Source organism: Carlito syrichta, unplaced genomic scaffold (genome assembly GCF_000164805.1).
Source record: "Carlito syrichta isolate Samal-C Ts95f unplaced genomic scaffold, Tarsius_syrichta-2.0.1 Scaffold314856, whole genome shotgun sequence".
Lineage (NCBI taxonomy): Eukaryota > Metazoa > Chordata > Mammalia > Primates > Tarsiidae > Carlito > Carlito syrichta.
Window position 1 is genome coordinate 46,849 of NW_007258952.1, and position 27,364 is coordinate 74,212.

The 27,364-nt window shown below is 39.8% G+C and overlaps 1 protein-coding gene and 1 pseudogene across 1 annotated transcript in view; both read right to left on the minus strand.

The window, feature by feature from the left end:
* LOC103274689 (olfactory receptor 2AK2-like) overlaps positions 1 to 550 on the minus strand; it is a 4,741-nt gene extending 4,191 nt beyond the window's left edge. Inside the window, 1 exon segment of the mRNA XM_021705961.1 lies at positions 528 to 550. Within this exon segment, the coding sequence (XP_021561636.1) occupies positions 528 to 550 (23 nt within the window).
* A 2,181-nt stretch (positions 551 to 2,731) lies between these two features.
* On the minus strand, positions 2,732 to 3,689 carry LOC103274690 (annotated as a pseudogene).
* Positions 3,690 to 27,364: the final 23,675 nt, after the last annotated feature.

Sequence of the window (27,364 nt, forward strand, 5' to 3'; positions counted from 1 at the left end):
AAGAACCTGGAAACAATCATGCTGCCCATCAAAAGAGGACTGGATTAAAAAATTGTGGTACATATACACGATGGAATACTATGCAACCAAAGAAAAGAACAAAATCATGAATTTGCAGCAACCTGGATGGAACTAGAATCTATAATACTGAGCGACCTCTCACGGAAACAAAGATCCGAGTATCACATGTTCTCACTCATATAATGGACCTTGAACATCCAATGTAATACTATAAGAAAATGACTGACCGTACTGGGAAACTATGGGGGGGAGGGGGATGGGATTAACAGTAGCAAATATCTGTCTGGGGACGGGGAAACAACTCTTAACAACAGGGTGCCTGAATGAAACGTAATTGTACACCTAACCCTTAACTGTACCCCACAAAACCATAATAAAAATATTGATTAAAAAAAAAAAGAAATCTGAAGTTACTTAGTCTGTGATTTCATTTATCAGTCCAATTACTACCTTCCAAAAGTGATGGGTTGTTAAGGCTGTTTCTCCTTTAATATCTACAAACTCACAGTCCTACGATGGCACCTACCATTCAGGGTCTTTCCCCAACCCAAGCTGCCATCCTATAAATGCTCATGCATTTGACATGGGTAATCTCTCCCTTAATTTAGCTTCATCATCAACAGCTCTTTTGAGGGTGCTCTGGTGTCTGTCTGGGTTATTCTTAAAGACTTCATTTCTTTGTAGAACTCAAATTATGCACACTTCTTAAGCACCATGATTACTGCAACCATCCATCGTTACAGATATTTCTTTCCTTAAAGCTGGTTTGCTGTATGCCACATCATTCACTATTTCTGTAAGAGTGGAATCTCTTAATGCTAGCATTGCTTTTAACAACAGAAAAAAAACCTGAAAAATATATTAGCTCATAAATACAATGTGCACCAAAATGGACTTTTTTACATTGTGCCAAGTCATCATTATTATTATTATTTGAGTTGGAGTCTCACTCTATCACCCAGGCTGGAGTGCACGCTCACCACTACCCCAGTGTAGACCTGCTGGGATCAGGCGATCCTTCGGCTTCACCTTTTCAAGTAGCTGGAACTACAGGCGCACACTACCATGCCAGGCTAATTTTTTGATTTATTATAGAGATGAGGTCTTGCAAGTTGCCCAGGCTGGTCTCAAACCTGTGGTCTCAGGCAATCCCCTCACTCCCAAAGTGCTGGGATTACAGGCTTGAGCCACCATGCCTGGCCTTGTGCCAAATTATTAAAGCATAATACAGTCATCAATCTGGGGGAACTCTAAAGATCAGCAAATATGAGTCTAGTCACAACTTGCCTATATTAGTATGTCATCCATGGAAAATTCTTAACCACTTTGGACCTTGCTTTTAATCTGTATCATGAGATTAACAATGGTACTTGCTCAAACTACTCAATAACTTTTATGAGTGTATTTGCGTGTTTATTAGGAACCATGCTTCTGTGCTTTGTTTAGTATGTGAGTATTGAAAAGTGTTTACAATATGATGGCTTTACCAGTCTAGGGAATGTTTAAAAACATAATTTAGGAACAATCCTTATTACATGACATAATAGCACACTATACATCACAGTAATCACCGTGATATTGTATGATTTAACTCTTTGTAATACATTTAACATTTTTATTGATGTTGTTCTTAAATTTTACTTTTTGTTTATGCATAAAAGGTGTATATAGGTTTGTGGTTCACGTGATAATTTAATACATTGATAAAATTTGTAAAGATCAAGTCAGTGTACTTGGGCTATATATTACTTTAAATATTTGTCTTTTCTTTAAGCAACAATCATTTGATATTTCTCCATCACCTATTCTGAAATGTACAAAACTTAATGTAAAGTATGCTCACCCTACTAATCTAGCAAATGCAAGTTTTTTTCCTTACAAACTATATATTTATTGAAGTATTTAGATGTTAAACTTTATTGAAGTATATAAGTGCATACAAGCAAATGAAAATAGCATAGTAAGAAAAAATTACTCCCTCAAAAAACTACTCACAAATCGTGAAAATGGTCTAGGAGAAGAAACTGAATATGCCTTACTTAAGAAAAGCAGCCCCTTCTGGCCCAGCAGAGCTGGCCAGTATTATCATTGAATCCTTTGTGCTGCTTGGAGTCAGCCTTGTTGTCTTCTGTTAAACTATTTTACAGAACATTAAAGTGGTAGAGAGAAAACTTGCCTAACAAAGATGTCTATGTCCTAATCTTGGGAGCCTGTCAACATGTTAGTTTATATGGCAAAGGGCAATTAAGTTTGCAGTTGGAATTAAGGTTGCTGATCAGTGGAGATTTCTGTCAGTTTTTATTTTTGTGTAATCCCACATAACCAGTAAGCGTATTACTCACATCATTAAACCACTGAAAAATAGAGTTGTAGAGTTGAATGAATGGTGAGTGTATCTATCGCTTTTATCTCTATATGTTTTTTCATATACAGATGTTAAACTTTGGGTCAATTTTATTTCCTATGAATTGCATTTCAGAGTATTAAATAGGACAATTCAAAATATTAATGCTATGGATACACTGAATTGACGACTGAACTTTATTGTCTTAGAAGTAAAATAAGTTTGATAAACGCATTGTTTCTCTGGCTTCTACACAGAAAATCTGTCTCTACAATTGTCCTAGGTAGTATTCATGAAGAGCTTTTGAGTTCTTATTGATAAATCAAAAGGAAGATTCTAAAGTCAGATTTTCTGTATCAATATCATTTATTCTAACAGTCTCCTCACAGCTCCTATGGCCTCTGCAGGATGTTGATAAATGAGTTTGGGAGAGATGTAATAATGGTGTAAAATACTGCCACCATCTTGCGCGGTGAAGGGGAATGCAAAGAGTGTGCCTTGTGTTGGTAAAGAGAGTTGTCACATAGAATAAACTTGCCGCAATCAGGTGGGAGGAACAAGTGGAAACAACTTTAGTCTGCCCTTTACCTGAGCTCATCTGGAATACCACAGTAAGCACTCGAGCAGAGGAAGTTAGAATAGTCATGGATGGCAGCAGCAGAATAAAAAGCCCACTCAAGAGGATGGAATACTCATACCGGGAGGTGTCCTGACACATCAACAGCTGATGTAAGGATGGAACTTCACAGAAAAAGTGGTTAATGAGCCGAGACTGAAAGAACAGAAGTTGAAATACACACAGTGTATGCACTAAATAGTTGATAGAACTACTGGTTCATGCACAAGCAACCAGGAAGCAACAGGTGTTCTTGCTCATAAAAATAGGATAATGTAAGGGATGAGAGATGGTTATATATAGATCATCAGACATGAAACTGAGAAGAAGTGCTTCAGTTCCACCAAGGGCCATGCACACAGATGTTTAAATCTCACATCTGAAAGACATAATGGTCTTACTCTTGGACAGAAAACAGCTGTCATTTGGGTACAGTGGTGGAGATGTACATCATCTCAATGATGGAGAGCTGACTGAGTAGAAAGTACATTGGAGTGTGGAGCCTGATGTCCAGTAGAATTACCTCAATTAGTACAATATCCCCATCAGAGCCACTGAAAAGAGGATGACAATGACAGCAAAGAGGAAGGTGTTCATTCAGCTGTATTGGAAAAGATCAACAAGTATAAAATCTATCCCAAAACTTTGATAACCTGTTTTCGTGACTTAAACCAGGTTATAAAAACTGATACTATCTGAAGAGTTCATGTAAAATTTTTGATTTGCCTGTAAGAGAAAGTAAAATAAAAATACTAAATACAATTGAATTTTCTGGAATTATTTTGGTGAATATTTCTCTCTCCTATTCAAGATATTGAATTTGTGTCTTTTCAAAAATTGACATTTTGCAAATGGTAATATATAAAAAAGATTTTGTTACTGATTTTAGAATGAAATATAAAAATGAAAATAAAATAAAGCATTTGATGATTTGTCAGCATTAGCTATTGATTCCCTTTGTTAATATCAAGGTTATAGACTGGAGCTGTGTTTTCTTCTTAAGAAATAATTCTTAAGTGACATGACAGAGTTGAGTTGATCAACTATCACGTAATTTTTTAATGAGTGTTTACTTCATTTCTCAATTTTGAATCACACTGATTGTGAGTAGGAATAAAAGCTGTAGTAGTACCTATATAGAAATGTTATTATAGCCTGGATTAATTCTTAGCTTTTATTTCTTCCTGTAAATGTAGATGTGATTTTATAAATTTAGGAAAAATAAGGTATAGTAAATATTAAAAACATCAGAACGAGTGCAAGAATAAATCATGAATATATGACAATATTATTCTTTGACTCAAGACACCTGTAAAGAATGATTAATGCAAAGCTAAGGAACTGAAATGTTTCCTTCTTTTTTCCTGACTTCTATATATTGCCAGAGCAAATGCATTCTTAACCACAGGTTCTATGTTCTAAAAATATTTAGTGAAATTATCTGAACCAATATAAAATGCTCCCTACCTTTATTGAGCTTCAACTATGAGCAAAGCATAGTGATAGTCATGAAAATCAAAAGGCAGTCTAATTATTGAATTTAGGATAAAATGCTTCTTCTTTAAAAAATTTAGAGATAAAAATTCACTAGAAGTATTTTATAACTTGATTGTATAAGCTATAATTACACAAAACTATTAGCGTTCACTTTCACCTTCTTTGTTTTTGCAATATTTTAAAATATTTTCCCATTATTAATTGCAAATACTCAATACTATTTTTAAAATATTTTAATAAAATTTGACCAAAATGTTTATATATTTAAAATGTATACAATAACAAATATAGTATGTTATTGAGTAGATAGAATGATATCATATGATATAGTTCTTTGTAAATCAATTTATAAAAATTCAACTAAATTTTAAGATTATATATTTCAGACTATGACATCATTATTTTAATAAGAGTCTGTAAAAAGAGATTTAGCTAAAAATAAGAGTGACAACTGTTGACAAGAGAGTAACAGGGGGGAAATACAGCATATACAATTTTAAGAGGTAAATTAATAAAATAAAAAATAAAAAAGAATTCTGTAGCTATAATTAAAATTATTCAACACAATAAAAAAATCATATAACAACATAAATTACTATATAAAATATATGCTTACAGCCTATTATATATATCATAAATCATTTATACAGGCTAGAAAAATCTGTCTTATGAAATACAAAGAGGAAAATGTACAACATTTTTGGAATTACTGGAATGATCTTTCCATCACATGAGATTATTCTTCAAATTTATCAGTGTTTACACTTCAAGAAATTGCACATAAAAAAATTTTAGCAAGAACCCAAAGGAAATTCATAGAGTACTTTAAACAATTATTTAGTAACTTAAATTTAAATACTTTGCCAAATGGGAAGAAAAAAAGACCTGACTAAATAACAAGAAAATATTTTTTTAAGAGTCCCTTGTACAGGTTTTTCCCACTAGGTAAGTAAGTGTTCTAGGAAACCATCGGCCTCAGCGTTGTTTTCAGAAAGTGTGTTCAGATTCAGTCAAATTTTTTTGGAGATTCTTTCAACGTATTTGCCCATTTTATGATAGCTGCTTTACATGAACAACATGCCCATACCACGCTGAGTGTTCAGCAGTTTTTTATCAAAAATCCCATGATCCCTGTGCTCCACACTCTCCATTCATCCAATCTCACCCTGAGTGACATTTTTTTTTGTTTTTCTGGTTGAAAAAAGTCCTCAGAGGGAATCATTTTGCCATGTGGAATAAGTGAAACCAAAAAAAGGCAGAAGCACTAAAAGGGATAAAAATTTATGTTACCTTCTTAACATGTCTTGAACAGTGGAAAAAAACATCTCAATAGATGTATTGCTTTAAACGGAGAGTAGTTTGAAGGTGACTGAAGTCTAAACAGGTTTTGGGGGGCTCTCTACTCATAAAGATAAAACCCCAAATAAAGGTTTCAATAGAAATTAACGCAAAGTAAATATATTAAGTGACATATTTGAAAATACTATATTCACTATTATATTAAAGAAATTGCAATTTCCAGTGCCAAACACATAGATATAATGTGGTCTACTCCATTAGGTAATAGCTTGGACCGTCCAGGTGAGTTAAGCAATTTAAAATAATGTCTATTTAAAGAGTGGTATAAACCGATCCCAGAACCTTTGGCAAAGAGGGAGAAAGCAATATCAACATTTCTACTGACCATGATAGATTTGAGAACTATTTTACTACAATGAGATTCACCTACTGAAGTCACACATTTCCTCTTAAACAACTTTATAAAATACACAATGATATTCATGGTTATTTTCATCTTAATATAGCCTCACGAGTCTTATCATCATCTACACTTACATTTTTGCATCATTGACCTCCAAATTTATCTTGAATTTTGATTTTAATAACAATTCTTATTATAGAATGATTTAAAGAAGTTGGAAAACTCATTACAGGAATTAACTAGAACAATGTGTAGAACTAGAAAACATGGATACAGAAATATATTATCTTCTTAACATGATCAGCTGATAATAAAATAAAATTCTAAAAATTGACAGGATTAATAATAACAATTATTATTAGGAAGGCATATGACTTACAAAATATTTTATTTTGGTGAAACTGAATAAAAATCTCACCATGAATTTGTGTTTTAAAAGTAAGTTACATATTTTCAAACTTCTATTATTTCATAAATATCATTTAATAAATTATACACTAAGCATAATGTTAAATTTTGAGGTTAAGCTAAGAAAGAAAGAGACATGTTCCACCCAGATTAAAATTCAAGGATCTCCTTTGCAGCAACATGGAGACTATCATTCTAAGTGAAATACCACAGAAACAAAAAACTGAATGCCCCGTGTTTTCACTCATAAATGAACTGTAAACATTGGACATGCTGTCCCAAAGGTGGCAACAGCAGGCACTGTTAATATGTGATTCTATTGCATGTTCTCACTCATAATTGGGAGCTTAAAACAATGACCTCATGGAGATAGAGAGTACAATAATGGTTACTAGAGGCTGGGAAGTGTAGTGGGGAGTGGGGGATAATGAGGGGGTGGCTAATGGATACAAAAATACAGTTAGACAAAATGAGTCAGATCTAGTGTTCTGTAGCAAATAAGGTGATCATGGTTAACAATAATTTATTGTATATTTCCAAATAACTACAATAGTGAAATTGGTATTTTTCTAACACAAATAAATGATAAATACTTGAGATGATGGACACCCCAATGACACTGATTTGATTATTACACATTATATGCTTGTATCAAAATATCACATGCACCTTATAAATATGCACAACTATTATGTATCCATATTAATGTAAAGCAGAAAAACTAGCTTCTAAAAAAATCAATTCTATATTCCCATATTTGAGTACTATTTCTTTAAAAAATCTCCCAGAAACAAATCATTTGTAAATTATCATTATTCTGTAAGATAGAAGTTATTTAATGTTTTTAAAGTAAAAATAACTTTACCATAAAGAATGAGGTCTGTATCAGACTTTAGAATGACTGGGACAGTGAAGGCCACTTTGGAGTGGTCTTGGGAATTCACCTAGAGGATGCCCTATATCTCACTGCATATGACAATTTCACTAATGGTCTGAGTCTCTGACACCAATGTAGTATATTTTCTAGATACTCATCTGGAAGCTGATTTAAAACACATCTACCTACAGGTCTGCCTGCATCACAGAATAACTCTTTTCTTTGTCTTTTATTTAACAAATCTTATGTAAATTCCTCTCAATGGTAGATGATAGTAATGAAACATATAATTCTGTAGGATACAGCTTCCGTTTCCCCTTAGCATGTGGCTATGAACTTAGACTTGGATGGAGTTGTCATCAACTTGATAACAATTAAATCAACCCTTAAATATAGACACTTAGGTTAGAAATTTGGAGAATAATGTATGATTATTTAATGGAAAGAAGATTTTAATAAAGAATTATCAGCCGGGCTCAGTGGCTCAGCCTGTAATCCCGCACCTTGGGAGGCTGAGGTGAGTGGATTGCCTCAGCCTGTGGGTTCGAGACCCTCCTGGGCAACTTGGTGAGACCTCATCTCTACAATAAATCAAAAAATTAGCTGGGTGTGTAGCGTGCACCCGTAGTTCCAGGTACTTGGAAGGCTGAGGCAGAAGGATCGCCGAAGCCCAGCAGGTCGAGGCTGCGGTGGCAGGGAGCGGCCACTGCACTCCAGTCTGGGCAACAGTGAGACTCCAACTAAAAACAAACAAACAACAACAACAACAAAAATCAAAACAGAAAACAAAACATTTGTACAGACATGATAAAAAAAGTTTTCTAAAAAAAAAATGGTTGTGATGTTAATTCATTAGATAGTGTTATTCAGTGCCAATGTATCTGCTAAGTACTGGAGATACAGAGATTGAAAAGACCCTGCCCTTGAAGAAATCTCCCACCCAGAGGAGATTACTCCCATTGCAAGGCAGAGTAATAACCATCAGGCAGGAGATACAAACCAAATACTTGGGGAGCAGAGAGGGAGGGGGAGCGGGGAAAAAACCAGAGTGAAAGCTGCTGAGTCCAGCAGTATTATGCTAGTCCAGGCGGCTTATTAACCAGATTGTCAATAATGTCATGGTAAATGTTTCTAATGTTTTTTTAAAAAGCCTCCAAGCATTTTATTGCATCTGACCCTTCATCTAATAAAGCTATCTGCCTACACCAAGTGGTGTCAGCATGCCACGTAACATAAGAAGTCAAGTCCACTCCAAGGTCCATGAGGGAAAGGGCTCCCGCCTGAAACCCGGTGCCTTCTCCCCAAGCCTGATCCAACTCATTCCCTTCACTATAAATGTCACCAGGCCACATTTGAGCTGTGCTCTGGAGTATGCTGTGTGTACTAGTTCCATTCCAGATGCCAACAGGTGTTTCTACTGGGGAGGCCTAATAGCATCAGTAAGGAGTGTGGGCTCTCAAACCAGTTGGTAAGTCTGATTTCATATCCTGGCTCCACTCTGAGCCCTAAATCCATAGAGGGCATTCATTTTTTCGTTTTTAAAATATTAATTATGGGCTGGCTGCAGTGACTCATGCCTGTAATCCTAGCACTTTGGAAAACTGAGGCAAGAGTATTGCTTGAGCCCAGGAGTTTGAGACCAGCCTGGGCAACATAACAAGAACTCATCTGTAAAAAACAAAAATAGCCAGGAGTGGTGGCATGCATCTGTAGTCCCAGCTACTTGGGATGCTAAGACAGGAGGATCACTAGAGTCTAGGAGGTTGAGGCTACAGTGAGCCAGATTCATGCCATTGCACTCCAGCCTGGGTGAAAGAGTGAGACCCTATCTAAAAAAAAAAAAAAAAAAAAAAAAAAGGAATTATGAGCATCTGCTTTGCTGACATCCTGCAATTGGGAATGCCTTAAAAGTTCTCTACCATTAGTTCTGCCTCCACCAACAGTATCTAACACTCCTGGAAACATTGTCTGTGCCAAGCACTAGGTTAGGCACTTTGTGCATAGGAATAGAGGTAACCTGCATGGCTCCCTGAGGTTTATTGTGTATGTATCTCCATTACAGAGGGGAAGTAGCTGTGGTTTAGTTACCTCAAGCAACCTGCCCAGTACTACAACTATTGAGTGGCTGAGGCAGGACTTGAATCCAGTCTGGTCATGCTGCCAAGGCAAACCCTTTGTGATCACATTCTACTCACAAATGGAGTGGAGAAATGGTACCCAAGTCAGGCCATAAGAATTATTTGGGAAAGATAAACCACAACATACACACATACATTCCCAGGATCCACCTCAGCAGACTCTGATTCAGTGCATCTGGGGGTTTGGGGACACCAAGATGTTTTGTTTTCTTAAAGGCAGGGTCTCACTTTGTCACTCAGGCTGGAGTGCAGTGGTACAATCAGAGCTCAATGCAGTCTCAAACTCCTGGGCTCAAACAATCTTCTTGCCATAGCCTTCTAAGTAGCTGGGACTACAGGTATGTGCCCCAACATCAGGGTAGTTTTAAAAACTTTTTCTAGGAACCAACCATGCTGTCCATCAAAAGAGGACTGGATTAAAAAAATGTGGTGCATATACATGATGGAATACTATGCAGCCATAAAAAAGAACAAAATCATGAATTTTGCAGCAACCTGGATAGAACTAGAGTCTATAATACTGAGTGATCTCTCAGAAACAAAGACCTGAGTATCACATATTCTCACTCATATAGTGGACCTTGAACATCTATCATAACACTATAAGAAAAGGATTGACAGTGGCGGGAAACTATGGGGGGGATAGGGAGGGGAAGGGAGATGGGATTAATGGTAGTCAATATCTGTCTGGGGACGGAGAGACACCCCTTATCAACAAGGGTGCCTGAACGATGTATATTTGTATACCTAACTCTTAACTGTACCTTACAATTTTAAAATAAAAATATGTTAAAAAAAAAACTTTTTGTAGAGACATGGTCTTGCTATATTGCCCAGGTTGGTCTGGAACTTCTGACCTCAAGTAATCCCCCTGCCCTAGTCTCCCAAAGTGCTGGGATTACAGGAGAGTTACCATGCCCTGCCAAGATGTATTTTTAAAAAAAATGAATGGCTTAGGTGATCTTGATAAAGCTGGCTTTTAAAAATGACTTTTGGAACTTCATTTTGACTTAAAGGATGACTTGTTCTACTCTTTTCTGGTACATTCTCAGACTTTGCAATTGAGATAGAAAGTTTTCCATCCATCAATTGCCTATGAGCACCTATGTGCTGGACATTGGTGAGTCAGACCAATGTAAAGCACAGTTCTCAATTTGGAGGAGCTCACGGCTTAAACTTTTCTTATCGCAGTGTAACTCTGTTTTCTTTCTGATTCTGTACATCAATTCTAGTCATGCATTCTGGAGGCCTAGTGGACAAAAATTTCCTTGGCCCCTGGTCCTTCCTTCATCCTTTCTTTTTTAAAAAATTGTATGCATTTAAAGTGTGTAACATGATGTTTTGAGGGACATAGTGAAATGATTTTTGCAGTTAAGAAAATTAACATATTACCTCACATAGTAACTTTTACATACATGTGTGGTAAGAGCAGATTTCCATTATAAATTATGATATTGACTAGAGTCCGTTTGCAGTCTGTTGGAGCTCTAGGCTTATTCAGCCTCCGAAACTGCAGCTTTGTACTCTCTTCTTTACCTATATGCCACATTTCCAGTCCTCTTCTTTGAACACAATAACCCAGAAGGAGAGGATGGAGGAAAGAGTGCCTTGTGAGGGTGCATTAGGTCTTGCAGGGTTGCCAGCATGCTCTCTCTCTCTCTTTTCCTGGAACTACCTGTGGTTGCTCTGTCTATCTTCCTGTTGCATCTCAGCAGATCCCCAAATATGTAGTTACAGGATGACCTATCTAACACCTGCCTTCCATGGTGAGAAAGGGATTAGGAGGCTTAGATATGGGAGGGAGAGGGAAGCAGGGTCAAACTGTTTCCTTAGAGAGACATGGACAGGTTTTGGAGGGGAGTCCTTGAAATTGTATACATATGCCATATGTGTATAGTGTGTGGGTGCAGTGATGGTGGTGGGAGAGTCTACAATTGTCCCTGGTTTTCCAAAGTATTTGAGACTCACAAAAGGTGGAGAGCTGTTTATAGTCTATCCAGGGATAACAGTCGAGAATTGTTAAGGCATAGGGTAGACACTGTCTCCGGAGAAGAACTTCCATTAAGCCTCACAAGTTCCCTCAACGTCTTACTCCAGAGTCTTATCTCACTTGATCCCTGCCATCATCCTACAGATTAGTTATTAGTCTGACTTAATGATTTGGGAAACTGAGGTCCTTGGTCCAAGTACCACAGTTACCAAGTGACAGAGCAGAGCCAACACCCAGATCATTTCACTAGAAGAAACAAAAAAGTTCTCATTCTTGCTCAGGAAAAAAATCAGGGAATCATCCAGTTTAAATTAGGAATGGGAATTCAATACTCACTATGAGAGTATCTACTATATGTCAGTTACTGAAATGTATACAAGAACCCTGAAAGTCCAGGCAAATTTTTGTTCTACAGATGAGGAAGATGAATCTCAGAGAGGCTAGATTAAATTCAAGCTTCCAATCCTAGAGGGTCAGGATTGGAACCTGGATCTATTGATGTCGTCATCGTTTTTTCTCTTTTGTTGTCTTTCTCACCCTCCTGGGTGATTTATAGGCTCTTTGTGGAAAGTAGCTGGCTGCTGGCTGAAGTTGAGAGTTGAAGGAAGGGAATGGAAATGGTGGGCTACTAAATCTCTCTGACTTCAGTTTTGTCATCTGTAGAGTGGGCGTGAATCACGTTTTCAAAGGTGACTGCGAAGACCGAATGGGATCATGCCTTTAAGTGTCCAGCATGCAGTAAGGTATTGCATTTAGCTGTTATTATTTGATTGGAAAGAGTAGACCACACTGCAGCTGTGGGGCTGTCTCCTTTCTCGGATCTCTGCTGTTTAGGAATGGCTTAGTGGCCTCCTGTGAGTTGGAACCAGCTTTATTAAAGAGTTTTTCTTTTTTATCTTGCCAGGAGATTTGAGGAGTTCAAAACCATTTTTCAAAATATGTTTTGACATTTAATTATATACATCCTCCTCTTTAGTTATAACTTCCCTTGTGTCTTCAACAAACAGGGCGTTTTTGATGTACTAAAGCAGAGATCCTACCCCTCCATGATCGGTTTCCTGCCTTTAAAAATTAGTAGTCTGAACATCAAAGTTCAAACACCCTGGTAACTTAATTATTTCTCTTTCTACTCGCCTTAACCAAGAAGAACCAGGAAATGACACGATGGTTTATCCAGCATTTTTAAAAATGTGACTTTAGACTGCACACTGGAACCAATGACCCTGCTCTCAGACCACATTCAATTAATATGCAAATGAATTAGACCTTCTGGGTCAGCATTCAAGTTCAGAATCAAAGAAAACCCAGAGGCAGAGGAGGGAGGGATTAGCAAGTGCTTAGAAGAGTAGTTTAGAGAGAATACAGGATTTGGAATCAGATCACCCCAGGTTTGAGTCCTAGCTCTACCATTCACCTGCGGTATTACTATGACCATGAATTTTATTCTATTGGACTTCAGTTTCACCAACCTTACAATGGGGATAATAATGTTCTGCCCTTTTCTGATCTCACAAGTTGTTATACTCTTTGCCACACAGCTAGATGCACCCTAAGAGTTGGACTTAACATTTCTGTCCTTATCTTTCAGGGGTCATCACTTTCCTCTAGTGCAGATACTGCAAAATCAAAAGCCATGCAGACAATGTAAATGAGTCAAGAAATCCACGGTAACATGGAGAACAATAAGGAGAGGTAAGGACTATAGTAAGTTAGAGCATGCATGCTCCATTGGGACAATTGTGGCAGCAATTACCTAGCTTAATTGGAGCAGATCTGGGTTGTCACAATTTCTGACTTTTAAAGAGAAACCTGAAATGTTGATGTTATGTAACATCCGTTGACACTGTGGAGGACAAACAAAAGATGTAGGCTCAATTCAGCTGGTGAGCACCTAGTGTGCACCATTGTCTAGCATGTCTAGACAAAGGGGAACAGAGGTGTGGCTCCCTTTTGCTCTGTGTTAGTGTACTTTGCACACAGCCTTCTTCTACACCATCTCTGTTTTCCCCTTTAGCTCCAGAGATCTCTCAGGCCCCACCTCTGTCTTTCTCAACCACCAAGAGAAAAGTAAATCCTATCACTTTATATGCAGAGCAATTTAGTTCTCAGTAGCCACCCTCAAGCTCTAGAACCTTGAGTGCCCACCTCAGGTCTATTAGCAAGTTTCCTAAACAGAAGAACTGTGTTCTGTAAGCTGAGACACAGGTTGGAGCAGGGAGAAGAGGAGTGCAGCCCTACAGAGAGCAGCCTTGGGACCTGGAATGCACTTCTAGTTCTACTACTGGGTAAATGTGTGGAAAGGTCACTGGAGCGGTTTGTGTCTGGACACTCTCATTTGCACAATAGGAATCATAGCAAATACTTCCTTTCCTCCTTCTCTCCCAGATACAGCAGAATAAAACAACAATAATACAACAACATCTTCTGAGTGCCCATTGTAGGCCTGGCCCTCTTCAAGAAACTGAAGATACTCAGATAAATGAGACCATTCTTGTTTTCAAGGAATTCAGAACCTGATGGGGGAAAACACACACATTAGCAACCATTTGCCACAGAATAATGTGACAAAACCACAGGAGGAATGTACTAAAATGGTGGGAATGAAGAAGAAGCGGGCCTCCACGTCTTCTTGGGGTAAAAAGATCAGGACATGTTGCATACAGAATAAGAATTTTTATTGATTGGGTGATATGAAATAGCAAGTGTATTTTGTCAAACAGCCATGATGTTGCAGAAAGGTACTAGAATTTCATTTGGTTTATTTTCTGTTTGTTCATTTATTTAACACATTTATTGAGTGCCTACCATGTACCTGTTTCTTCGCTAAGTCTCACTGTCTCACTTCATTATCATGATAGATCAATTTGTCCACTCCACTCAGTGAGCTGGTGTCTGTATTTTTAGTCTCTAGTAAGAGCCACTGAGTATTTGTTGAAAGCAAATGAACAAATGAACGTGTTTGATACAGTCCAAAACCTTAGAACTGACCTTAAAATATCTTTGCAAAGATGCATCTTTTGTGATTCTACTAGTTTGGGTATACTGTTGTCAAATGCACTATGTTTGGGAAGAACTTGGACATTCAGAATTCCTAAGTTTCTGGGACTTTGAGAAGAATAGTTTTACTATGTGGTCAGTTTATCATCTAGTTAATAAATTCCTGCCTGGGAAGGACTTAGAAGACACAAAATACCTTGGAGAAGTGGTACCCGGTATCAGCATCCTTCCCCCCCAATGCCTTCTTTGTCTAGTCTTGCTTCCATGAGAGAAGGGATATCAGTATTCATTTTGGCCCATGGCATCGGTATTGTGTTTCAGTAGACAATAAGGTATGTCTTACTGAATTCTGGAGTCGGGGGAGCTCACAGCAAGGTGGAGCAGAACTGGCATAGGGCCAAAGAGCAGGATGGAGACTCAGGCCAGGGGAGGAGAGCTGGAAAGGTGTGAACTAGCAGCAACTCATGCTGAGGTTGTGGGCACCTAGAACTTAATGCAGATGTCCAAAGCATGTTAGGTATAGCAGGATGGCTCTTTTCTTTTTAAAGCAAAGCCTTCATCCATCCATTTATCTACCCACCCATGTACTCACTCCTTCCTTTCTCCACTGACCTATCCATTTGTCCAGTCAACCATGCTCTATGGGCAGGCTCACTTCTGGCCGTGGAGTATACAAAGAGGAAAAAAGAGACACAGATGCATAAACAAGAGAATTAGGATATAGTGTACCTACAGCATAGAGAGATGAATGAGCTGCTGAGAAATCCAGAGCGGGAAACAATGAACTAGCTCAGCAGGAATCAGAGAAGTCTCCTCAGAGAAAGTGCCAGTAGGGCTGGGACCTGAGGAATGATTCTAAGATTCCCAAGATGGATACTATGGAAAGTTATACCAGTTGTGAAGAGAAATGTCAAGGTCATGGAGACAAGAAGGTCTGGGATATTCTGGGGTGTGGGAGAGGTTGAGTGTGTGGCTAGAACACAGGCTTGTGAAGTTTGCACCACATTTGGCAGAATTGGATGATTTTTAGTTTGCTGAGTTTTCAAGGGCTGATTTGAGATGGTATCAGCTTTGAAGACATAAGAATATATTTTAATATCAAATGAGACTAGGTTAAATGTTCCAGCTCTATGCTCTCAGGTGTGCATCTCCTCTGTGTCCCCAACTGCAATGCCCACTGTTCATTAATCATTCTTCTATTCACTCATTAAAAGAAAGTGTTTATTGAGCAGGTACTCTGTGCCTACAAAAACACAGAGAGGTTGGTTTCTCCACATTCATTCAACTAAGTTCGTCATAGCAAGTGCCCTGGGAGAGCTCAGCCCTTAAAGTGCGTGCTTCTTCTCCCTATTCTAGGTATCACATAGTGTGGAGTCCTCTTTAGAAGGATGAAGGAAGTAGCTAGCTGTTCATGAAAACAGAATTCTTCCAACTCTCAGCCTTGGTAATCAATATTACTAAGAACGTGTCTCTTTGTGGGTGGCTTATGCCTGCGTTTATCAGAAGGATTATCAGTGAGCAAAACTGAAGAAGACTCCTGTCCTTGGGGAACTTACTACATAGTGTAATTACTTAAAATTACCTGTTCAAGATGGTTTTGCCTTCCAGACAGCCAGCACAATGAAGGCTGGGCTTGTGTCTCTCGTATTCAATGATCGACTCAATACAGTGCATGGCATGCAGTAGAACCAGTCTGCCTCCATTATCCAAGAAGGAATTCACTGCTCCTTGGGGGCTAATTCAAGAGGGATCTTTTTTTTTTTTTAAGTCAGGGGTCTCACTCTGTTGCCCAAGCTGCGGTGCAGTGGCATGATCATGGCTCACCACAACGTTGACCTCCTGGGCTCAAGTGATCCTCCCACCTTAGCATCCAAAGTAGCTGAGACTACAGGCACATGCCAACATGCCCAGCTATTTTTTTTTTTTTGCTGCTGATGGAGTGGAGACCACACTTTCTTAGCACAAAGTTGCCGCTCCTAGTGAAGGGCCTCATGTTACAGTTCAGGAAACAGAGGCCTAGACAAGAATCACGATACCAGCAGCAGCCACAGCCAGCACTTACTGAAATCAGTGTAACAGGTGCTGACAGCTGCCCTGTGGTGCAGTTATTAGCATTTCTACTTTACTGCTGAGGAAGCTAAGCTTCTGGGTAGCACCTACTATCTGCTGCAGTGGTTCGCAAGGTGTGGTTCCCAGTTCAGCAGTGGCAGCGGCAGCAGCAGCAGCAGAAGCAGCTGGGAACCAGGGAGAAATAAAGACTCTCCAGTTGACCCCAGGCTTATTGAATCAGAAATTCTTGGGGTGGGTCCAGCAATATGTGTTTAAGAAGCCCTTCAGGTAATTCTGAAGAATACCAAAGGTATGCAGGTGGTCATGGGTGGAGCTGGGATTTGTTTGTTTGTTTATTGATTGATGTATTTATTTATTTATTTTTATAGATATGTGAGGGTACAAGTCAGGATTAGTTACACAAGCAGTCTTCGTGCAGATTTGGACCTCCAACTGGTCTTCACTTCCCTGGATTTAGGACCAGGTAACCTTTGTGATGCTATATACTCCTTCTCTCTCTTTTTCCCTCCCTCCCTCCCCTGGCAGTGTCCACTGACTGCTGATCCCTCCCTTGTGCTAATGTGATTAATATCCAGGTCCCACTTATGAATGAGAGCATTTGGTATTCAGTTATTTGTTTCTGTGAAATATCACTAAGTATGTTGGTCTTAAACTCTATCCAATTTGCTGCGAATTCCATGATTTTGTTCTTCTTTATGGCTGTGTAATACTCCATCATGAATATGTACTGCATTTTCTTTATCCAGTCTACTGTTGATGGGTTTTAGTTCCATGTTTTTGCTATTTTGAATAGTGTGGCATAAACATGCATGTGCAAGTGTCTTTTTTTGCAGAACAATTTATGTTCCTCTGGGTATAGTCCCAGGAGAGGGATTGCTGAATAGTATGGAAGGTCAATTCTTAGTACTTTTAGAAATCACAGCACTGCTTTCCATAGAGACTGAACTAGCCTGCACTCCCACCAATAGTGTGGAAGCATTCCCTCTTCTCCGCAACCTTGTCAGCATCTGTTGTTTTTTCAGTTATTAATGAAGGCCATCCTTACTGGAATTAGGTGGTATCTCATTGTAGTTTTGATTTGCATTTCTCTGAGGCTAGTGAGGCTGAGCAGTTTTCATGTATCTGTTGGTTGCTTGCATTTCTTCTTTTGAGAAGTGTCCATTCATGTCCTTTGCCCACTTTGTAATGGGGTTATTTGGTTTTTTCCTTTCACTTCTTTTGAGTTCCTGGATGTTAGGCTCTTGTCAGATGCATAATTAGCAAATATTTTTTCCCATTCTGTGTGTTGTCTCCCTGTTCTCTTGATGGATTCTTTTGTTGTGCAAAAGCTTTTCAGTTTGATGAGGTCCCACTTGTCTATCTTATCTTTTATGGCATTTACTTTTGGGAATTTGATCAAGAATTGGTTGCCTACTCCAATGTGCATAAGTGTGTTTCTTATGTTTTCTTCTAGGATTCTTATGGTTTGAAGTTTTATGTTTAGGTCTTTGATCCATTTAGAGTTGATTTTTCTACATGGTGATATGGTCCTGTTTCATTCTTCTGCATGTGGTCAGCCAGTTTTCCAAACACCATTTGCTAAATATGGTCTCCTTTCCCCAGTGGTTGTTACTGGTGATTTTGTTGAATTTAGAACCACATGACGGACAGCTGAAATCAATGTGCAAGCTTGAAACATCTATGCTGTGGCCATATATGTGCTTTGCTCAGGAGGCTCTCCTGGTCCCTTTGTCTTAAATTCCTTCTTCCCTCCCACCATCCCCTGTAAGCATTTCCTACCACCTGCCCCTTCTTTCACTCCACAGTCCTTTCTAGCTGGCATACCACATATTTTAGATATCTGTCTATTATTTATCTCTGCCTTAGTCTGGGCTGCCATAACAAAATATCACAGACTGGATGCCTTAAACAAAAGATATTTATCTTCTCACAGTCCTGAGGCTGGATGTCTGGGATCAAGGTTCCCACATGGCCAAGTTCTGGAGAGAGCCCTGTTCCCAGATTGCAGACAGATGGTCACCTTCTCCCTGAGTGCTTATATATCTGAGTGAGAGAGCAAGCAGCTCTCTGGTGTCTTCTTATAAAGGTATCAATCCCATCATGAGGGCCTTGTCCTCATGACCTCATCTCACCCTAAATACTTCCTAAAGACTCCAACTCCACAAGCTATCACATTAGGGCTTAGATATTCAATGTAAGAATCTGGGGGCATGGTATGAATGATGGGGCAAGGTATCACATCTGTAATCCCAGCACTTTGGGAGTCCAAGGCAGGAGGACTGCTGGAGTACAGGAGTTTGAGACCAGGTTAGGCAACATAGCAAAAAATTGAAAAATTAGCTGGGCATGGTGGTACATACCTGTAGTCTCAGTTACTCAGAAAGTTGAGGTGGAAGGATTGCCTGAGACCAGAAGATTGAGGCTGAGGTGAGCTGTGGTTGTGCCACTGTACTATAGCCTGGACAACAGAGTGAGACCTCAACTCAAAAAAAAAAAAAAGCTAGATGCAGTGACTTTAATCCCATACCTGTACTTCTAGCACTTTGGGAGGCTGAGGTGAGAGGATTTGTCAGTCCAAGCGTTCAAGACCAGCCTGGGCAACAACATGGCAAGACCTCGTCTCTACAATAAAGCAAATAATTAGCCAGACATGGTGGCGCTCACCTGCAGTTCTAGCTACTTAGAAGGTGAAGGTGGAAGGATCACCTGAGCCCAGCAGGTGGAGGCTGCGGTAGCTGTGAGCATGAGCCTGAGTGACAGAATGAGTCTCCAACGTGAAAAAAAAAAATTGGGGGAGACAAAAACATTCAGTCCTTTAGTCTATAACAGTCTTCTGCTACTGAATGTAAGCCCCAAGTGGGCAGAAGTTTATCTGTTCAACTCACCTGCTAACTGCTAAATTCTCAGTGGTTAGAACACAGCCTTGCACATAGTAGGTGCTCAATATATATTTGTAAAGTAAATGGTCACACAGATGGTTGATGACACAGAAAGGAGACTTGCTTGAGTCTATTTATTCACACTTCCGTATATTTCATACACCCCCCAGTCTCTGCCTCCGTTTAGTGTTCTCCTGATTAGCAGCCCTTTCCTTCCTAGAAAGGTCATTTTCCAGAAGCTTCCTTTACCAATCATCACTTGCAGGAAGATGGTCTTTTCTCACCAAGCCCTGCAGAACAGTTACCCTAGGCATGATTTAGCTAATTTACTCAGTGCTTTGTCTTAATGGTTCACCAAGTGGAGATTTTTTTCAGTAATGACAGTAAATGCATTTGAAATGTAGATATCGACCCAGGCGATGCTGTATATTCGGCTCATCAAATTTTCATGTTAAAATTAAAATTCTTTTTTTTTTTGTGGGACGGGAACAGCCAAAGTGTTGATTCACTGTGGCATGCTTTTTTTTCAAATGAAAAGGGAGCTCTTTAATCTTCCATCCCTCCCATAACTACTGCCACACGGCAGGAGACAGAGCAAGAAAGAAGGGAAAAAAACCTCATTCCTTTAAGACCTCTCAGATCCCACTCACGGCCTTTATGCAGATAAAATGTTCATGGGATGCCTTGCCCTGCCACCCTCATCATTCCATTATTTCTCTCACACAACATCTTCCCAGAGTTCCTCGCTGCTTCTGTCATGGTCAGAGATCCTTCACCTCCTGGTACAAGATGAAAACAGTCTCCACTGTTTTTCATTTCATTGATCACTGCCTTAGAGGTGCTTCACTGACCAACCTACCCAGCTAGGTAACCTTTGATCTTTTCTATCATTCCGGTTACTTCCTCCTAGTGTTTATCGTAATCCACAGTGATTTTGTTCATACATTTTTTTTCACTAGTTAATTTTTCACTGTCTTGTTCCCTCTTAGATAAGCCAAGACTTAGAGAGCAATGGCTAGCTCTCCTTCCTGAAATGGGAAAGGGGAAGGCAATGTCAATTTCTTTCTTTTTCTTTAAAGTTTTATTTTATTTTAAAGTTGTGGGGTATAAGTCAGGATTGTGTAAATAAGTGGTCTAGGTACAGGTGAAGTTTTTCGGCCTCCCATTGGACCTCGCTTTGCCTGGATTAGGATCAGGTACCCTTACCGATGTTATGTGCTCCCCTGACCCCCGGCAGTGTCCTGCTACTGCCAATCCCTTTTTTGTAGTATTATGGAAGGTGTTCAGGGTCCTACAGGTCAATATCCCTGATTAACCTAGATGCAAAAATTATCAGCAAGATTCTAGTGAAACGGGTCCAACAACACATCAAAAATTATTCACCATGACCAAGTAGGCTTCATCCCTGGGATGCAGGGCTGTTTTAACATCTGCAAGACCATAAATATAACAATACATCAATAGATGTGAAAACAAGAACCACATGATTATATCATTAGATGCAGAAAAGACTTTTGACAAAATCCAACATCCATTCTTTTTTTTTTTTTTTTTGAGTTGGAGTCTCACTCTGTTTCCCAGACTGGAGTGCAGTGACCGCTCCCGGCCACCGCAGCCTCGACTTGCTGGGCTCCTGCGATCCTTCCGACTCAGCCTTCTGAGTAGCCAGAATTACAGGCGTGCGCTACCACACCCGGCTGATTTTTTGATTTATTGTAGAGATGAGGTCTCGCTGTCCAGGCAGGTCTCAAACCCGCGGGCTCAGGTAATCCACTCACCTCAGCCTCCCAAAGGTGCGGGATTACAGGCTGAGCCACCGAGCCCGGCCAACATCCATTCTTGATAAAAATCCTTGAATACCTAGTTATAGAGGGAACATACCTCAAAATAGTAAAAACCACTTACGATAAACCCATAGCCAACATATTACTAAATGAACAGAAAGTGGAAGCATTTCCCCTGAAAACCAGAATAAGATAAGGCTGCCCACTCTCACCTCTCCTGTTCAACATAGTGTTGGAATTCCCAGCTAGGCAATCAGACAAGAGAGGGATATCAGGGGTATCCAAATAGGAAAAGAGGAAGTTAAGCTATCCTTTTTTGCTGATGAGATGATCCTACACATGGAAAATTCAAAAACCTTGTTGCACTGATAAAGGACTTTGGCAAAGTCTCTGGGTCTCTGGGTCCAAAACCAATGTGCAAAAGACAGTTGCTTTCTTATATACCAACAACAAATAGGCAGAGAACCAAATAAAAAGTACAATCCCATTCACAATAACAGCAACAACAACAACAAAAAAATGAAATATCTTGGCATCATCCTCAACAGAGGTAAAAGACCTTTACAATGAAAACAACAAAACACTGCTCAAAGAAAGCAAAGAAGACACCAAAAAATGGAAAAATATTCCATGCTCATGGAATGGAAGAATCAACATTGTTAAAATGTCCATCCTACCCAAGGCAATCTACAGATTCAACACAATACCAATTACCAACATCATTCTACTTAGACCTGGAAACCACAATACAGAAATTTATATGAAAACAAAAATGACCATGAATAGCCAAAACAATCCTCAGCAAATGAAACAAGTGGGAGGTATCACACTCCCAGACATTAAGCTTTATTATAAGACTACAATAATCAAAACAGTCTGTATTGGAACAAGAGCAGGCATATAGACCAATGGAACAGAATAGAGATTCTGGAAGCAAAATCTCAATTTCTCAACCAATTTATTTCTTATTAATTCACCTGCTATGTACACTAACTGACTTACTGCTTGCAACAACTCAACTTCCTTGAGGTAGGAAGTAGCATCGCTACTTTGCCAATAAGGTCACTGAAACCAGCATAGCTAAAGGATTTAGCTTGTGTCAGACAGATTATAAGTGAGGGGGTCTCAGTTAACAATCAGGTCTTCCAGCCTTTAAAGCAGAGTTCAGCAACAAATCTATAAGAGCCGAATTCAGCTGACTTTGGTTCAAATTCTGGCTCTGGCCCCTACAAGCTCTGTGACCTTGATGTTGGGTCAATTATTTAACCCCTCTTGTTTTAGTTCTACTACCTGCGTCATGGGAAAGCAATAACACCTACTTCATGGGGAGATAAAGTTTGAAGAATTAAAAATGTAATGAACTTTGAATAATTTCTGGAATGTAGTGGTTACACAATACATTTTAGCCAGTGTTTCGACTTCATGCTGGTAATTTATTCATAATTTCTCACATTTGAAAAGGTTTTTAAAATACACTCTCATTTAAGACAAGTATTGCCAACCCCCTGCCCCAGCATTCTCCCCTTTTCCAGATGAAGAAACTAAGGACCAGAGATTTCCAGCTACTTGCTCAAGGTTACAGAGCTAAGAAGTTGGCAGAGTTAGGACTATATCCAGGGCCCCTGGCACCTTCTCCAGGGGTCCACCTTCTCAGTCCAGAAGCTGTGTGGGCTCATGCTTCTGGGTTGCATTTGTGTCTTGAAGGTGTCCAAGACTTTTCCAATTCCTTAAAGGAATGAGCAAAAAAAGCATCACATGCAGTAAGTCGTTTCTCTGCCAAAATAATATGGAGAAAGCAAGATCCAAATCAAAGCTTTATAGAGAGGGACTGATGGGCAGGTCAGAGTAGAGATTTGGGTGCTCTGTAAACTACCTCCAGTGAGAGAGTGGGGGCCTTTTGGGTCCTGCTGGCATCTCCCCATTGTTGGCTTTTGGTTATCCTTCATGGCATGACCTTGGTGGACGGGCAGCAAGGCTGGGCTGCTTGAACAGTGTGCCTGGAAAATTTCAGTCAAGATGCTTTGTCGGGATAAAGCATGCCACTCCATCATCTTGCCCATAAGGCAGGAGAAAGTATTCAGACTCACTTCTGGAATCTGGCCCTCCCTGTTGGTAGCCTTCTTCCACTGAATGTGGCAAGTAATCCTACATTGTGGAAGGGAAGGTGCCTTATGTTTTACCTTGGACAGCTTCTATGTTCCAGGGGGAGGTAGCGTGTTTTGTGTAGATTGCTGTCTGTCATTCAACTCTACTCCAAAACTGCAATATACATGGTATTGTTTCTTTTTGATGCATAAGGAAACAAACCCAAAAGTTTAAAGAACTTGCCAGATGTTTCATAGCTCTTATTAATGGATCTAAAATTCAAACCCAAGTATGCCCAGCTGTGAAGTCTGTGTTGCTTTCATGACACCAAAATTAACAGGTCATTAGCTTAGCAGTTTGACCTTCTGTGAGACCATGAAGGGACCCATGCAGTCTTTTCTGCCTTATTGGGCCACTCAGGAGGGCACAGCTGGAATCCCATTTAGGCCTTGAGTCTGTTTCCTTGGATACTAGGGATCATGCTTAGGTTCTGGAAATTGACTTTCTTGAAGTCTAGAATGCTTGAGGGTTCAAGCTGGAAGTCTTGACCTGCTTTGACTTCAATATGACAGAATCTAGCAAAAGTCATGTCACCCCTGAATCACCATCAATGATTCTCCACCACTCAGTCCTGAGATGGGTCCTGAAGATCAGTTCTTGTGGCTCCTCCCTTCTGAGTCTAAAATGATCAAGGAGAACAATCTGTGATCCTTCCACCATCCAAGAGGCTTCTGGGAGCTCTGCCATGGCTCGACCCTATGCCAGTTCTGGACTCTCCATCAGGGACTTCTGTCCAGGAGCAGGCTGCATGGTTCAGAGCTCATTCCCAGAACATGTCACTTCTGCTTCTGTCTTACCTTTTATCCACAGCCCTTATCTTACACTCCCACCTGCACTATGTAGAGGTCCAGTTTATTCATATTTTGAGTACCTCAATTACTCTTTTCTTTAGGGTTTTTTTCTCTCCCTCCTTGCCTCCCTTCCTTTTCCTCTCCTTTCCTCTATTTCTTTCTTTCTTCTTTTTAAACAGAATATCTCTTTCCACTATCATATTACAGTCATGCATCTCAGCTCTCCAAAGCCTTGAAGTAGGATTTGATTCCCAAGTGTTCACTCTTGACTTTTCCTTGTGTCCTCTCTCTACTCTTGATACCAAACCGTAGACATCTAAAGCCACAAATATAAGTTCAGAGTGGTCTTCTCTTGCCTCCCTCATTCTACTCCAAAAGCCTCACAACAATGTAACTGCTCTTTCTAAGGAAGGCAAATGAATGGTACCGAGCATCAACCATATACCAGGTACCTGCTTTCACTTATGTTATTTTAATTGTGCCCCAGTACAACACAGAGAGGTAGAAATTTTCACACCCGCTGCACAGAAAAGAAAATTAAGACTCAGAGAGGTTAAATAATATGTCCAGACTCATGCTCCTGAGGGTCAATGGGATTTTAACCTTTCTTTGTCTAACTTTGGCCAGGTCTTTTTATGACCAAGTACTGGCTAGTATTCAAGATTTTTCTGACTTGTTCTGCTTTCTGGAAGAGTAAAGTATTACAATATGCTATTTTTGTTATGTTGTGACCAGGTTGAAAATTAGAACAAGGTATGTCAACTTTATGCTTCAGCAATCATTCCATAAAGCAGCAGGAAACACACATACCCACAAAAAAAATTAAAAAATGAACCTAACTTTATAAAAGATTTTAGAATTCATAATAAAAAAGCCATTTATTAACAGTCCTATCCATATTCACCAATTAGATGGCCCTGTCATTTATCTACTTGAACATCAAGCAGATCTACAACTATTATTTTAATTAATTAATTCAGCCCTTTATCCCCAGGGTGGGCCCTGGGAGATACCTGGCTTATTTTCACAGCAGTCCCTGATGCTCAGCTGTCAAACAACATCATGACTGGCACTCCGAGCTTCATGCAAGGCCAAGCACTTAATTTCTTTAACAGAGACCTGTCATCACTTGCTTTTACTCCAGCACAGCCCCAGTCTGTGTTGAGACATAAGGTCTTATGCACCTGTCCCTGCCTTCCCATTGTAACAGCCACCATCTGGGTTCAGACCCTTCTCAATTCCTCTCTGCAGCATTGTTCCTGCAATTCATTGAGTGTCTGTTTTGTGCCAGGCACCACACTATGTGTTTTATATTCCTCTTCTCCCATCCACAAAATGACCAGGCAAAACAGGTTATGAGCCCCCTATCCCCTCAAAGGAAATAGAATCTTAGAAAGGTGAAGCGACTTGAGCAAGATCCCTCAACTAGGACGTTTCAAAGTAAGGACTGAACCAAGCTCTATATTGACTTCAATCCTTGTGGTCCTTCTATGCTTCTGCATTGCCTCTAGTCTTAATCTTAATATCTAAAATATTTGGAACAGGGTTTACCAAAGGGTGTAGGAATAATGCAAAAATAGTACTTATTTGGTAATAAGTTTAGGAGACACTGGGTTAAAGAGGTTTCTTATTGTAGGACCTCTCCATGCTTTACTCGTCTTATTAATGTTGGTATCTTAAGCTTTAAGATCTGGGAATGAAAAACAGAAGCTAGCTAGACTATATACTGCAAAAGGGGTAAAATAGAAAGGAAGGTCTCCAGAAAAAAACATGGTGAGTGAGGGCCTGCTGAGAGGAGATAAGAAATGTAGAAAAAAAAAAGCCAGGCTTGGTGGCTCAGCCTGTAATCCCAGCATTTTGGGAGGCTGAGGCGAGTGGACTGCCTGAGCCCACGAGTTTGAGACCAACCCAGGCAACTTGGCGAGACCTCGTCTCTATAATAATGAGAAAATTAGCCAGGAGTGGTAGCACGTGCCTGAAGTTCCAGCTGCTTGGAAGGCTGAGGTGGAAGGATCGCTGGAGCCCAGTGGGTCGATGCTGGGGTGGCCGTAAGTGTGCCCCTGCATTCCAGTCTGGGTGACAGAGTGAGACTCCAACTCAAAACAAACAAACAAACAAACAACAAAACAAAACAAAACCCATCGAATAGTCTGTGGATGTGCAATGTAAATTATCTCCACTGTCTTTTATGGGGACTCTTCAGTACATTCTGTTTTGCTCCTGATCTGCATGTACAGTGTATTTATTTGGTGGTGGTGATGGTGGTGGTAGAACAGGTGTTCAGGCTAAGAGGAGAAGGAAGATACAGTGGACACTTGGATTGTACTTTATTTTAGAATAGAGGTTAATTCTTAAAAAATCAGATGAAACAGAGTATTGGGATAGGGTGGTTCCCAACACCTGAATGGAGATCGAAGGCATTTTAGGTGAGGACACAGTTTATGCAAAAATCCAGAGCTGTTATGGGGCCTGCACTTCCCAATCACACATATTCCTGGGGGTACAATCGTTTTCAGGGGGATCCTTTCTGCACAGACGATGCTGAGTTTATCTGCTCATGTTCAAAAGGCTATAGGCCTCTCATTTGTGGTCCCTGATCAGGCTTCAATCCCAAGCTGTAGCTTTTAAAGTTCTGTTTTTCACATTTTTTCTCCCCTTGCTGTTTAAGCACTAAAGAAAAGAAAAAAGGAAGTAGAAGAGAAAAAGAAAATTCAGCCATTTCACAACCATTGCCTCTTAGCCTCTTAGCTGCCCTGAGGGTGCCACCTCTAAGCTGAAACCTTCTGTAATTGTTTGGGGCTCACTGGGCCTCCCAATAACACCTTCATTTAATGCCATTATAGTCCAGTTCCAAGTTCTTAAAGCTTGGTACTCGTGCTCTTTGCTTCTTGCTGCCAGAAGGAATTGCTCTTATTTTATTTTATTTTTTTGAGTTGGAGTCTCACTCTGTCGCCCAGACTGGAGTGCAGTGGTCGCTCCCAGCCACCGCAGCCTCGACCTGCTGGGCTCCGGCGATCCTTCCGCCTCAGCCTTCCAAGTAGCCGGAATTACAGGCATGTGCTACCACGCCCGGCTGATTTTTTGATTTATTGTAGAGATGAGGTC